General features: G+C 41.1%; 1 protein-coding gene across 3 annotated transcripts in view; it reads left to right on the top strand.

Annotated features, from left to right (window-relative positions):
* Positions 1-8,162, top strand: part of cd2ap (CD2-associated protein) — a 78,991-nt gene extending 70,829 nt beyond the window's left edge. For all 3 annotated transcript variants that reach the window (XM_014144592.3, XM_014144589.3, XM_014144591.3), the window contains exons 17-19: positions 874-1,109; positions 1,501-1,564; positions 4,479-8,162. In XM_014144592.3, coding sequence (XP_014000067.1) covers positions 874-1,109; positions 1,501-1,564; positions 4,479-4,520 — 342 coding nt within the window. In that variant the 3' untranslated portion in view covers positions 4,521-8,162. The remainder of the gene's footprint in view (positions 1-873; positions 1,110-1,500; positions 1,565-4,478) is intronic.
* Positions 8,163-12,735: the final 4,573 nt, after the last annotated feature.

Genomic DNA, 12,735 nt, shown 5'->3' with positions numbered 1-12,735 from the left:
GTACACATACGTCCAGGTAATAATTTACACGCATGCATGCAGTCACACGCACTCACGCAGATATTCACATGCATTCACCAAATAATGCTCTTTTGCAATCCAACAAATCCACTCAGGCCCAGTGTAAGGCTGATATTAGTCACACTGGGAGATGGTGCTAGTTGTCCTACAGAGGCCAAACGGAGGGCATCCTCATGTTTCTAATGAACTTCATGTCCATCCTCGTGTGTGTCTTGTTAGCGTTTCCTCAGATGCCCAGTGGGGGAGTAAAGCGGACATGCACCTCACACTGACTTTGTGTGGACAGGCCAGCGCAACTGGAGGCCTTCTCAAAGCACTCACCAGCTGGGGTCAACCAGCTGTTTACCTGTACCACTTAAATCGAGTGACTAATCCCTGCGCATCAAGCCCCATAACTGTGGGCTACAAACTTCTATAGGTTGAAATAAAGATACCCTTTGGCTCCTTGGACATTTAAATCCTTTAAAATTAGATGTTGACCCTCTCGGCAGAGGAAAATAAAGAAATGAATGAAAACTATATCCTGAGGTGATGGGAGGCAGGAGAACACAATATTAAAGCACCCCTGACTTCAGAGGGAGAAACAGGGGATCAGTTGTGTTCAATCCAAATGAAATAGCCTTCCGCAGCTACAGCTCTGCAACAGTGTTTCAAATGGCTACTGTAGCTCCCTCCTAGCAGTCATGGCTGGTCGCTAAAGACTACTTACGGTATGTTTTACGACCAGAAGAATTTACTTGATTCATTTTGAGCAAAGGAACACTGACTTCATTCATTAGTCAAAAGCATTCAGAATGGAGGTCACAGCCAGGACAAAAATATTTTTATACCACCTCTCTCCTTCTTCCGCAGCCATCCATGCCCAGCTCACACTCCCAATCTCCCGTCCTCAAGCCCAGCCCATCCCTGTCAGAGGGGCTCAAGGCCAGCGCGGCTTCGGCCCCTGGCCGCAGAAGCCCCAGCCCAGGCCCCAGCGCGGAGACAAAGGCCAAGGCAGAGCCAGAGGAGCGGAAGTCTGAGCTGCAGGACCTCAGAGGCCAAATGAAAGAACTGCTGCTGTCTGTGGAGCTCCTCAAGACCCAGCAAATGTAACTAACTACCACTTTCCTTAGATCTGGTATTGTTCAGTTCCTACTATTTACTCTGTACTCTTCAAATGAAGCGTTATGTCTTTGTTAAGATATCCAAACAAATGTTGCCTTGTTTAGATGATAAAGCTTCATTATAAAGCTAGCTACATAAATCAGTCAAAATTGTTCTTTGTGTACCTTTTTCAGAGCAGTATTTTAGCTACTGTCCTATTTTTTATTTTTTTTGTGTGCCCTACGGCTTGTATATAGGCGAGTCACTGTTGGAACTTGTGAGTGAAGCCTGTTCAGGCAGAGTAATGGTGATGTGATCTTATTGTTGATCCGATGCTAGCCTGTCATGTGTTCAAGCACTGAGGAGCCTTGTGAACATTCAGGCTTTTCTTTGCAGGAGAGAGATGGCAGAGCTGAGAAGCGAGCTGGACGAGGAGAGGTTGAAACGAGTGGCCCTGCAGGTAAGTTGATGACGGTATCCGTCTTTACACTGCAGCTTGTCAGTGTGTAAGCTTGACAGGTCCAGTCAGCGGGTGCGAGGTGGACTGGAAAGACAGAGGTTCATTCACACTGTGGAATGCTTTATGTCCCGACTCAGCGCTAGTAGGACTGCGGTGGTCATGACATTTTGTCAGCCGGTGATTGTCAAGCAAATAACTGCCGGTCTCACGGTAATTGACCGTTAATTAACATAAACACATTTAGCATCTCCTGGCTTCCACGCACACCCTACAAGCCACTGATGCAGACCTTTTGGAACATCTACATTTCAAAAAGTCTAATAAATCCATGTAATATAGCCTACACCATCACAATAAATCCAGTATTTATTTTTGACAGGTCTAAGGAAACATGATATGAAGAAAATGTAGTCTATTTCAGAAGAACAGAATAGCATACTCCGAGTTGTTGTCCTTATGTTAGGTCCAGATCTGGCTATGCCATACGGCTGTGGGCTACACTAGTTCATTTAAGACAACATTTGCTTTGAATTCCGTTGCGTTATTTTATTGTATTTTATAGTATGAAGAATACAATTGAACATAGCTGAATAAAATCTAAATTATATTTTCTCCAAACAATTTCTGAGGGAGTGTGCATATGCGGTTAACATAGAAACAGGTCCTCCTATATGCTTAATTTGGAGTTATTTATGCAACTTTATTTGTGATACAAAGTTGGGCTATATGTTTAGATCTTTAATACATTCTAAGGCTGCATGTTGCGACTCTAATGATGATTTTAGCTCTGCTTTGTTTCTTGCACAGGCTGCACACACTTCATCAGTCTCTCATTCACAATTTGACAAGCACATGATAATGCCTAGAATATCCGCGGCGGCAATGCACACTAAAATAATCCATGCCTTTTGCGGGCAATGGCCGTTGTGCCCTTGAGCTGAATATAATAATTATAATTCCCTTCTCCTGGCAGCCAATCGCCGTGCTCCGAAACACCTCTCACTCACAATTCTTATTAGCCAATGCCTGTCACGTGATCGGGTCCTTCTCACAGGCATCTCAGCTCCGAAGTAGGCTACAAGAGAAGACAGACGCATCGGGGACACAACTGCGTGCCTCCTTACCTAATTCTGACATTTATTGAAGATGTTAGAAGAAATTTCCATCTTTTTGTCAGCCAACAAGATGAGTAGGTCTAACGAACAGCAAACGCAATAGCCTGTCAATCTACTATCCCCCATAGTACCGAAGTTGACATTCTATTGTCCTTTTGTGCGAGATAAATATTCCAAACATAGTCTGGGACAGTTGTGGGATGCGATAGATCCCAAATTAATACAACAACTTGCATTAAAAAAAAAACATTTAAAAGCAACGAAGCTGCTGCAACAGATCAGACCGTTTAGCTTAAAATGTTGGTAAACTATTAGGTTATTTCTTCACATTATAAGCGCAGCAATGCGCGCACGGCAGTAGGCTATAAGCAGGACGTGCCAGTTAGGCTCTACATCGGTTGTAAATTGGATGAATCTGCTTCATTTTAAGAAGTTATTTGGTCGCATTAGTTGTGATCCAAACCTTATCAAAACGTATAGGCCTAAGGGCTAGGCTATATGAGGTGTGCGACTATGATTTGAAAAAGTCGCAAATAAAATATATTATCTGTTTCTTGCCTTACTGCACGCAAGCTGGGCATCATTCACAAGTGATAGTCTTCCCTGTGGCTCAGTTGGTAGAGCATGGTGTTTGCAACGCCAGCATGGTGTGTGCAACGCCAGGGTTGTGGGTTCGATTCCCACGGGGGGCCAGTACAAAAAAAAGAAATGCATGGTATGAAATGTATGCATTCACTACTGTAAGTCGCTCTGGATAAGAGCGTCTGCTAAATGACTAAAATGTAAAATGTAAATAATATATCATTCACAAATGATAGGCTAATGTTGTCCTCCATCAGACTATTCTTAATTATAATCTTGCCTTTACATATACTAAATAATATATTTGTGAAATGAGTTTTGATTTAGGATGGACCATTATCATGCACCTGTCGCAGAACAGGGCCAGGGGATAAAATACATCTCATCTATGCACTTAAATAGCAAATTGAGGAGCTTTTTCATTTGAATGCTGCCAGGAATACAATACGCCTGTTGTAAAGCAATGTGCTTAATATTAGGAAAGTTGATAAATAAATATAGTAGGCCTGTTTTCTCACGCAGTTGCATAGCCTATAGAAATGTTGCGCCACATGAGCTCATGGGCTCTCATGAATTGTTTTATTTAATTTTTGATTAGATTTGCATTGTCAGAGTGATTAGATTGACAATAGAGTGCTGAGTACAAAGCAGTTAGCAAGTTTGGTAGGCTACTAATGACCATCAGCAACATCAGAGCTTGGAGAAGCCTAGTTACCGTGACTAAACGGTCACGTGGACTTTGACTCGTGACCTCCGGTGTGGCGGTAATACAGTCACCGCAACAACCCTAAGCACTACTCACGGAGTCGGACCCAGTATACCCTAACCTTGTCCATCCTTATCCCCAGGAGCAATGAGGGGAGGTAGGCCTGGGCAGACTATCTTTCTCTTTCTCTCTTTCGAATCCCATTTATGTCAGAGCTTTTCTCTGACGAATGCAATAGATTTTCATATGGTGGCTTATTTCTGCCGTTGTCAGTCAACCTGCATATTAGTATTCAAATGACACTGAGCATGAAATGGCAATGTGTTTTGCACTAATATTGTAAATGGTATGGATGGGTTAAATTGGACCGCAAGTGGAAATAAGACTTTAATTTCATTCAAGATCTGATACCCACGTACCTCTCTGTGAGACTGTTAGCTATGATGTTATCATCAGAATTGCTGGTTTCCCATGAGAAATTAGTAAAATGGTGTCTGTCTGTCTCTTTCAGATGGAGATGGAGAAATTAAAGAAGATGGTTCATTCGACGTGAAGTCTGACCCAATCAGCCTGGAATATCAGTCACCTATCGGTCTGTCTCTAAGTAGAAACAGGAAGGGGACGATGGCATTCCTATAATACTTTTAGTTATCATCAACCTATTCCACATTTGTAAGATTTACATTTTTGCACATATTAAGGTTTTCTAGTTCTAGAAAGGTGTAATTAAATACAGATGTATATGTTTTTTGTAACTTTTTTTTTGTTGTTTCTTTTTGTTTTGCCAACACAAACGATCGAGGCCTTACTAACTACTGTGCTGGACTGGCAGTCTCTGCATTCTCTATGGGAATGTGTGAGGGTTGCTCTCAATACTACTGATTCTGTATAAAGCGATAGGGGATTCCTTTTGTTTTTTTATGACTTGCAGGTAGTTGATTTTAAAGATGATTCAGATTTTCAGTTAAAGTATCCATATTAGCCTCCTTTAGATCATAATGAATTATTGTGATATGTCCCTGTTGCTATAGCAGTGTTGTACTCCATTGTTATGGCATAAGGGATCATTTTCTTCTTCTTTTTTCTTTTTTTCTAACATTCCTATCCAGGGTAACACTATTGTGCCTGTTAAACACATATTAAAGTGTTAATATTGGGAGATTACATTTATCAAACTGTTTAGACTTGCTGATGATATATATTTGTAAGTTCTGACAATGTGCTTAGACATATATTATAGAGGGTCCTTTTTTAATTTTGTTCTTCTTGTAAAGGACATGTCACGTGGAACGGTTCTATCAGAAAGAGAGTGACAGGTGTGTTATATAGATCATATATTTGGTACCTTCAAATACAGCCAATACTAGCGCTACTTGAAAAGAGCACCAGAGGTTTATGAGATAAACCTCCATTTTATTTCACGCCACCGTCAAAATTGTGGCTTACTCATTGATTGTTGTTATCTTGCACCAACTCCTGTACGCCAAATTGCTCTGACTCCTCTTTTATGAACCATATGCAGCTCTCTCTAAATCTCTCTCTGTAAACAAAATCATGTGTGCTTTGAAGAGTGAGCAATCTCTTTCTAACCTCCCAGATGAGACCTGAAGTCCTGTATAGCAGTGACCTTTGTGTTTCCATGTTGTCCTAAGGTTCACACACCTTTATACTTGGACCAAGTAGAAATGTGGAGCATGGAGGCCAACTGAGCACATAGTCCAGTACACAGTATCTCTGCCATTTCTCATTACTGTAAGTGAGAGGCTGAATGGAAAGGCTTTGGGGAAGAGATCTACTTGATACAGAAGGGTTAAGCTCTGCACTGTACCTATGCACAGCCAGCACCACTTTGTCAATGAAACGTATGTGATTGAACTCAACGAAGGACAAAGTGTTTTTGATGGGATGCGTTCAGTGTACCGGACAGACAAATCATGAAAGAAATTGCCTTTGATGAAAAGCATCTTTGAGGTTGTCGCTAGATTATGCAGCATTTTGTTGATTCTTAACGTGTTACTTACCCATCATGACCAGAAGGATGTTTGCCTCGACTCCAGATCATCCTGAACACTGTGGATGGCCTTCTTTCTCTGCATCCTTCTTCATATTCTATTTTCAGCAAGCTAATTATTTACATTTTATATATAATATATATCAGTCAAAAGTTTGGACACACCTAGTCATTCAACGGTTTTTCTTTATTTTTATTATTTTCTACATTGTAGAATAATAGTGAATACATCAAAACTATTAAATAACACATATGGAATAATGTAGTAACCAAAAACATGTTAAAAAAATATAAATATATTTTATATTTGAGATTCTTCAAAGTAGCCACCCTTTGCATTGATGACAGCTTTGCACACTCTTGGCATTTTCTCAACCATCTTCACCTGGAATGCTTTTCCAACAGTCTTGAAGGAGTTCCAACATATGCTAAGCACGTGTTGGCTGCTTTTCCTTCACTTTGCGGTCCAACTCATCCCAATCTCAGTTGTGTGATTGTGGAGGCCAGGTCATCTGATGCAGCACTGGGTCATTGTTCTGTTGAAAAACAAATGATAGGCCCCTAAGCGCAAACCAGATGGGATGGCGTATCACTGCAGAATGCTGTGGTAGCCATTCTGGTTAAGTGTGCCTTGAATTCTAAATAAATCAGACTGTGTCACCAGCAAAGCACCAAATCAGCAAAGCACCAAATCACACCACCCCCTCCATGCTTCACGGTGGGAACCACACATGCAGAGATCATCTGTTCACCTACTCTGCGTCTCACAAAGACACGGCGGTTGGAACCAAAAATCTCAAATTTGGACTCATCGGACCAAAGGACAGATTTCTACCGGTCTAATGTCCATTGGGGCGGCAGCGTAGCCTAGTGGTTAGAGCGTTGAACTAGTAACCGAAAGGTTGCAAGTTCGAATCCCCGAGCTGACGAGGTACAAATCTGTCGTTCTGCCCCTGAACAAGGCAGTTAACCCACTGTTCCTAGGCCGTCATTGAAAATAATAATTTTCTCTTAACTGACTTGCCTAGTTAAATAAAGGTAAAAAAATTGCTTGTGTTTCTTGGCCCAAGCAAGTCTCTTCTTATTGGTGTCCTTTAGTAGTGGTTTCTTTGCTGCAATTCGACCAATTCGACCTGATTTCACTCCTCTGAGTTCTTGAACTCTGTGACGCATTTATTTGGGCTGCAATTTCTGAAGTTCACAAATGAACTTTTCACAAGGCACAAGGCACAAGGCATATATATATATACATACCTGTTAATTGAAATGTATTCCAGGTGACTACCTCATGAAGCTGGTTGAGAGAATGCCAAGCTGTCATCAAGAATCTCAAATATAAAATATATTTAGATTTGTTTAACACTTTTTTTTTTTTTGGTTACTACATGATTCCATATGTGTTATTTCATAGTTTTGATGTCTTCACCATTATTCTACAATGTAAAAATAACAAAAAACCATTCAATGAGTAGGCGCTGTCCAAACCTTTTTGACTGGTACTAATATATACATACATACATACATGCATACATACATACATACATACATACATACATACATACATACATACATACATACATACATACACACTGATCTCACAAAATTTGAAATTATCGTTATTCCTTCTTCACATGAGTACACCAAGTCGTGTACTATCCTCAGGCTTAGAATCTTATCCCTTAAAAGAAAGCATTCCTGATCAGGGACTGTGCTTGCACTTGTTTGTGTGTATGCATGAAAGGAAACCTGAAAGCCTGTGTATGTGTCTGTGATGTTGGGTTTTGGGTTTGTCCTAAGTGTGTTTGGCCTTGTTGACTGGTCTGGGTAAAATATAGGGCAAGATTACACATTGATCCCTAAAGCAATAAGAATCTGTAATATCTTTCTCTTTTCCATCCCTCAATGTTTCTCATGGCTACATTCTAAGTTGAGCTTGAGCAAAGAGTTAATCATGCGCATATATATATATATATATATATATATATATATATATATATATATATATATATAAAGCTATCCATGTAACTCAGTCAGCCTAATATTGTACATTCAATTATTTGATGCAAAGAAAATAGGAAATATGTGCACATTTAACATCTGTTCAAGTTATCTTGTTTACATGTGCTGTAAAATTGCATGAACTGAGATTCTTTCCAAAATGAATAAATATAATCTTTATTTACACTCATGAGTACCAGGTTATTTTATGTGATATTGTCCACTAGTTGGGCTCTATCTTGTCTTTTCTCTCCAACAATAGAGATGGGTACACTATACCCTCATGGGGAGTCCTTTCATGGCTTGGTAAGCTAGAGAAAATATTTGCTCATCAGTAAATGGAGGCAGAGTAAGAAGACTGACACAGCTGAATTGATCGGACACATCTTATTATAACGAGGGAGTCTATCGGATGAATCCGGCCTGACTGATAACATTTTGATTTGAACACCTTATGGGGAAGATAGGAAACTAAGTGCTGCAATGACAGGAAACGTGTTTTACGCGTGTGCATTCTCTACGAATCGTTAAGCATGAGCCTGACAGAACCATAGGCTACCTGCATATATGACATTGGACAGGTTGAACCTAGTCAGACGTCAGTGTTGGCCCTTGGAGCACTGCTGTTCTGCAGAGAGAAGGAGTGTGAGGAACTTAGTCTTTTTTTATTTATTTCAACTTTTATTAAACCAGGAAGGCAAGTTGAGAACAAGTTCTCATTTACAATTGCGACCTGGCCAAGATAAAGCAAAGCAGTTCAACACATACAACAACACAGAGTTACACATGGAGTAAAACAAACATACAGTCAATAATACAGTAGAAAAATAAGTCTCTATATACAATGTGAGCAAATGAGGTGGGATAAGGGAGGTAAAGGCCATGGTGACAAAGTAAATACAATATAGCAAGTGAAACAGTGGAATGGTAGATTTGTAGTGGAAGAAAGAGTCAAGTAGAAATAGAAATAATGGGGTGCAAAGGAGCTAAATAAATACAGTAGGGGAAGAGGTAGTTGTTTGCGCTAAATTATAGATGGGCTATGTACAGGTGCAGTGATCTGTGAGCTGTTCTGACAGTTGGTGCTTAAAGCTAGTGAGGGAGATAAGTGTTTCCAGTTTCAGAGATTTTTGTAGTTCGTTCCAGTCATTGGCAGCAGAGAACTGGAAGGAGAGACAGTCAAAGGAGGAATTGGCTATGGGGGTGACCAGAGAGATATACCTGCTGGAGCGCGTGCGGCAGGTGAGTGCTGCTACAGTGACCAGTGAGCTGAGATAAGGGGGGACTTTACCTAGCAGGGTCTTGTAGATCACCTGGAGCCAGTGGGTTTGGCGACGAGTATGAAGCGAGGGCCAACCAACGAGAGCGTACAGGTCGCAGTGGTGGGTAGTATATGGGGCTTTGGTGACAAAATGGATGGCACTGTGATAGACTGCATCCAGTTTATTGAGTAGGGTATTGGAGGCTATTTTGTAAATGACATCGCCGAAGTCAAGGAGCGGTAGGATGGTCAGTTTTACGAGGGTATGTTTGGCAGCATGAGTGAAGGATGCTTTGTTGCGAAATAGGAAGCCAATTCTAGATTTAACTTTGGATTGGAGATGTTTGATGGGAGTCTGGAAGGAGAGCTTACAGTCTAACCAGACACCTAGGTATTTGTAGTTGTCCACATATTCTAAGTAAGAACCGTCCAGAGTAGTGATGCTGGACGGGCGGGCAGGTGCGGGCAGCAATCGGTTGAAGAGCATGCATTTAGTTTTACTTGTATTTAAGAGCAGTTGGAGGCCACGGAAGGAGAGTTGTATGGCATTGAAGCTCGTCTGCAGGGTTGTTAACACAGTGTCCAAAGAAGGGCCGGAAGTATACAGAATGGTGTCGTCTGCGTAGAGGTGGATCAGAGACTCACCAGCAGCAAGAGCGACATCATTGATGTATACAGAGAAAAGAGTTGGCCCAAGAATTGAACCCTGTGCACCCCCATAGAGACTACCAGAGGCCCGGACAACAGGCCATCCGATTTGACACATTGAACTCTGTCAGAGAAGTAGTTGGTGAACCAGGCGAGGCAATCATTTGAGAAAACCAAGGCTATTGAGTCTGCCGATGAGGATGTGGTGATTGACAGAGTCGAAGGCCTTGGCCAGGTCAATGAATACGGCAGCACAGTATTGTTTCTTATCGATGGCGGTTACGATATCGTTTAGGACCTTGAGCGTGGCTGAGGTGCACCCATGACTAGCTTCGAAACCAGATTGGATAGTCTGTCAGAGGCTACAGTCAATTTCACTGAACCGTCACACAATAACATTCAATGTCTTAGCACTGCCAGAATGGTAATTTCCTACACCTTTTTACAATCTGAACATTGACTCCCCTGTCTCTTATGAAAGCATTTTCTGCTCTCTCATCATTCAAGGAAAAGGGGAACAGAGAGTCTCCCAGAGACAAAGACGGGTGTCGTCCTGCCTCACGTGTCTTTGTCAGCTTGACAATAGCAATTGATTAGCATTATGGCATAGTGCTTTCTCCTGCATTCATTTGGTAACACTGTCCTGTGAATAACACAAGGTTAATTATCTCCTACCATGACTGGTATTGTGACACCACAATAGTGAAATGCACTCGGTGTAAAAGATTGTCTAAATATGGTGTTCAGTGCAAGGAAGGTCAGTGAGGGTGACGCCTAATTGATGCAGTAGACTGGGTAGTAATTGTAGCTTCATTTCCAATTGGCTTGTTGACCATGGAAGAGACATGGGGGGTTTTGCCATAGTGATTCATGAGCATCAAGATGTGGTTTTACAGTGTGATTGTCAACGGCCTAAGTTCTGTTGATTTTCCAGTATATTGCGATATACAGTTGAAGTCGGAAGTTTACATACACTTAGGTTGGAGTCATTAAAACTCATTTTTCAACCCCTCCACAAATTTCTTGTTAACAAACTATAGTTTTGGCAAGTCGGTTAGGACATCTACTTTGTGCATGACACAAGTACTTTTTCCAACAATTGTTTACAGACAGATTATTTCACTTATAATTCACTGTATCACAATTCCAGTGGGTCAGACGTTTGCATACACTAAGTTGACTGTGCCTTTAAACAGCTTAGAAAATTCCAGAAAATGTCATGGCTTTAGAAGCTTCTGATAGGCTAATTGACGTAATTTGAGTCAATTGGAGGTGTACCTGTGGATGTATTTCAAGGCCTACCTTCAAACTCAGTGCCTCTTTGCTTGACATCATGGGAAAATGAAAATTAATCATCCAAGACCTCAGAAATTTTTTTGGAGACCTCCACAAGTCTGGTTCATCCTTTGGAGCATTTTCCAAATGCCTGAAGGTACCACGTTCATCTGTACAAACAATAGTACGCAAGTATAAACACCATGGGAACATACAGCCGTCATACCGCTCAGGAAGGAGACGCGTTCTGTGTCCTAGAGATGAACGTATTTTGGTGTGAAAAGTGCAAATCAGTCCCAGAACAACAGCAAAGGACCTTGTGAAGATGCTGGAGGAAATAGGTACAAAAGTCTCTATATCCACAGTAAAACAATGTCCTATATCGACATAACCTGAAAGGCCGCTCAGCAAGGAAGAAGCCACTGCTCCAAAACCGCCATAAAAAAGCCAGACTACGGTTTGCAACTGCACATGGGGACAAAGATCATACTTTTTGGAGAAATGTCCTCTGGTCTGATGAAACAAAAATAGAACTGTTTGGCCATAATGACCATCGTTATGTTTGGAGGAAAAAGGGGGAGGCTTGCAAGTCCGAAGAACACCATCCCAACCCTGAAGCACGGGGGTGGCAGCATCATCTTGTGGGGGTGCTTTGCTGCAGGAGGGACTGGTGCACTTCACAAAATAGATGGCATCATAAGGCAGGAAAATTATGTGGATATATTGAAGCAACATCTCAAGACATCAGTCAGGAAGTTAAAGCTTGGTCGCAAATGGGTCTTCCAAATGGACAATTAACCCAAGCATACTTCCAAAGTTGTCGCAAAATGGCTTAAGGACAACAAAGTCAAGGTATTGGAGTGGCCATCACAAAGCCCTGACTTCAATCCAAAATTCACCCAACTTATTGTGGGAGGCTACCTGCAACATTTGACCCAAGTTAAACAATTTAAAGGCAATGCTACCAAATACTAATTGAGTGTATGTAAACTTCTGACCCACTGGGAATGTGATGAAAGCTGAAATATATAATTCTCTCTACTATTATTCTGACATTTCACATTCTTAAAATAAAGTGATGATCCTAACTGACCTAAGACAGAGAATTTTTACTATGATTAAATGTCAGGAATTGTGAAAAACTGAGTTTAAATGTATTTGGCTAAGGTGTATGTAAACTTCCGACTTCAACTGTATTACTCCGATATTTCGATGAAAAACACAGCCCAAAAAATTGGAAAGCAATATCTGCCGGAAAACTTTAACATCATAAGATATTTGCAATTGACTGTGACAGGTGACTGCATGGGATATTTGTCATTTGTACAGGTATTTCACCGAATACAATAATATCGTGTTTGGTTGCTCTCACCACTCAATAGATTGACATGGTAGTTAATTGAACAGACTTGTTTAATTTTCTAAGGTGCCCATAGAAGTGTTGCCCGCCTGAACCATCTGTGTTATTGATATTTCATAACCGGTAGCTAATGCTCTATGGAAGAGGCTATTATAATAATTGTCAGCCAGGATTACACAGGGTGCAATTTCTTTCATTCTGAACATGGTTGTGGG

Source organism: Salmo salar, chromosome 15 (genome assembly GCF_965601325.2).
Source record: "Salmo salar chromosome 15, fSalSal1, whole genome shotgun sequence".
NCBI lineage: Eukaryota > Metazoa > Chordata > Actinopteri > Salmoniformes > Salmonidae > Salmo > Salmo salar.
This window is presented reverse-complemented; position numbering and strand designations above follow the sequence as displayed.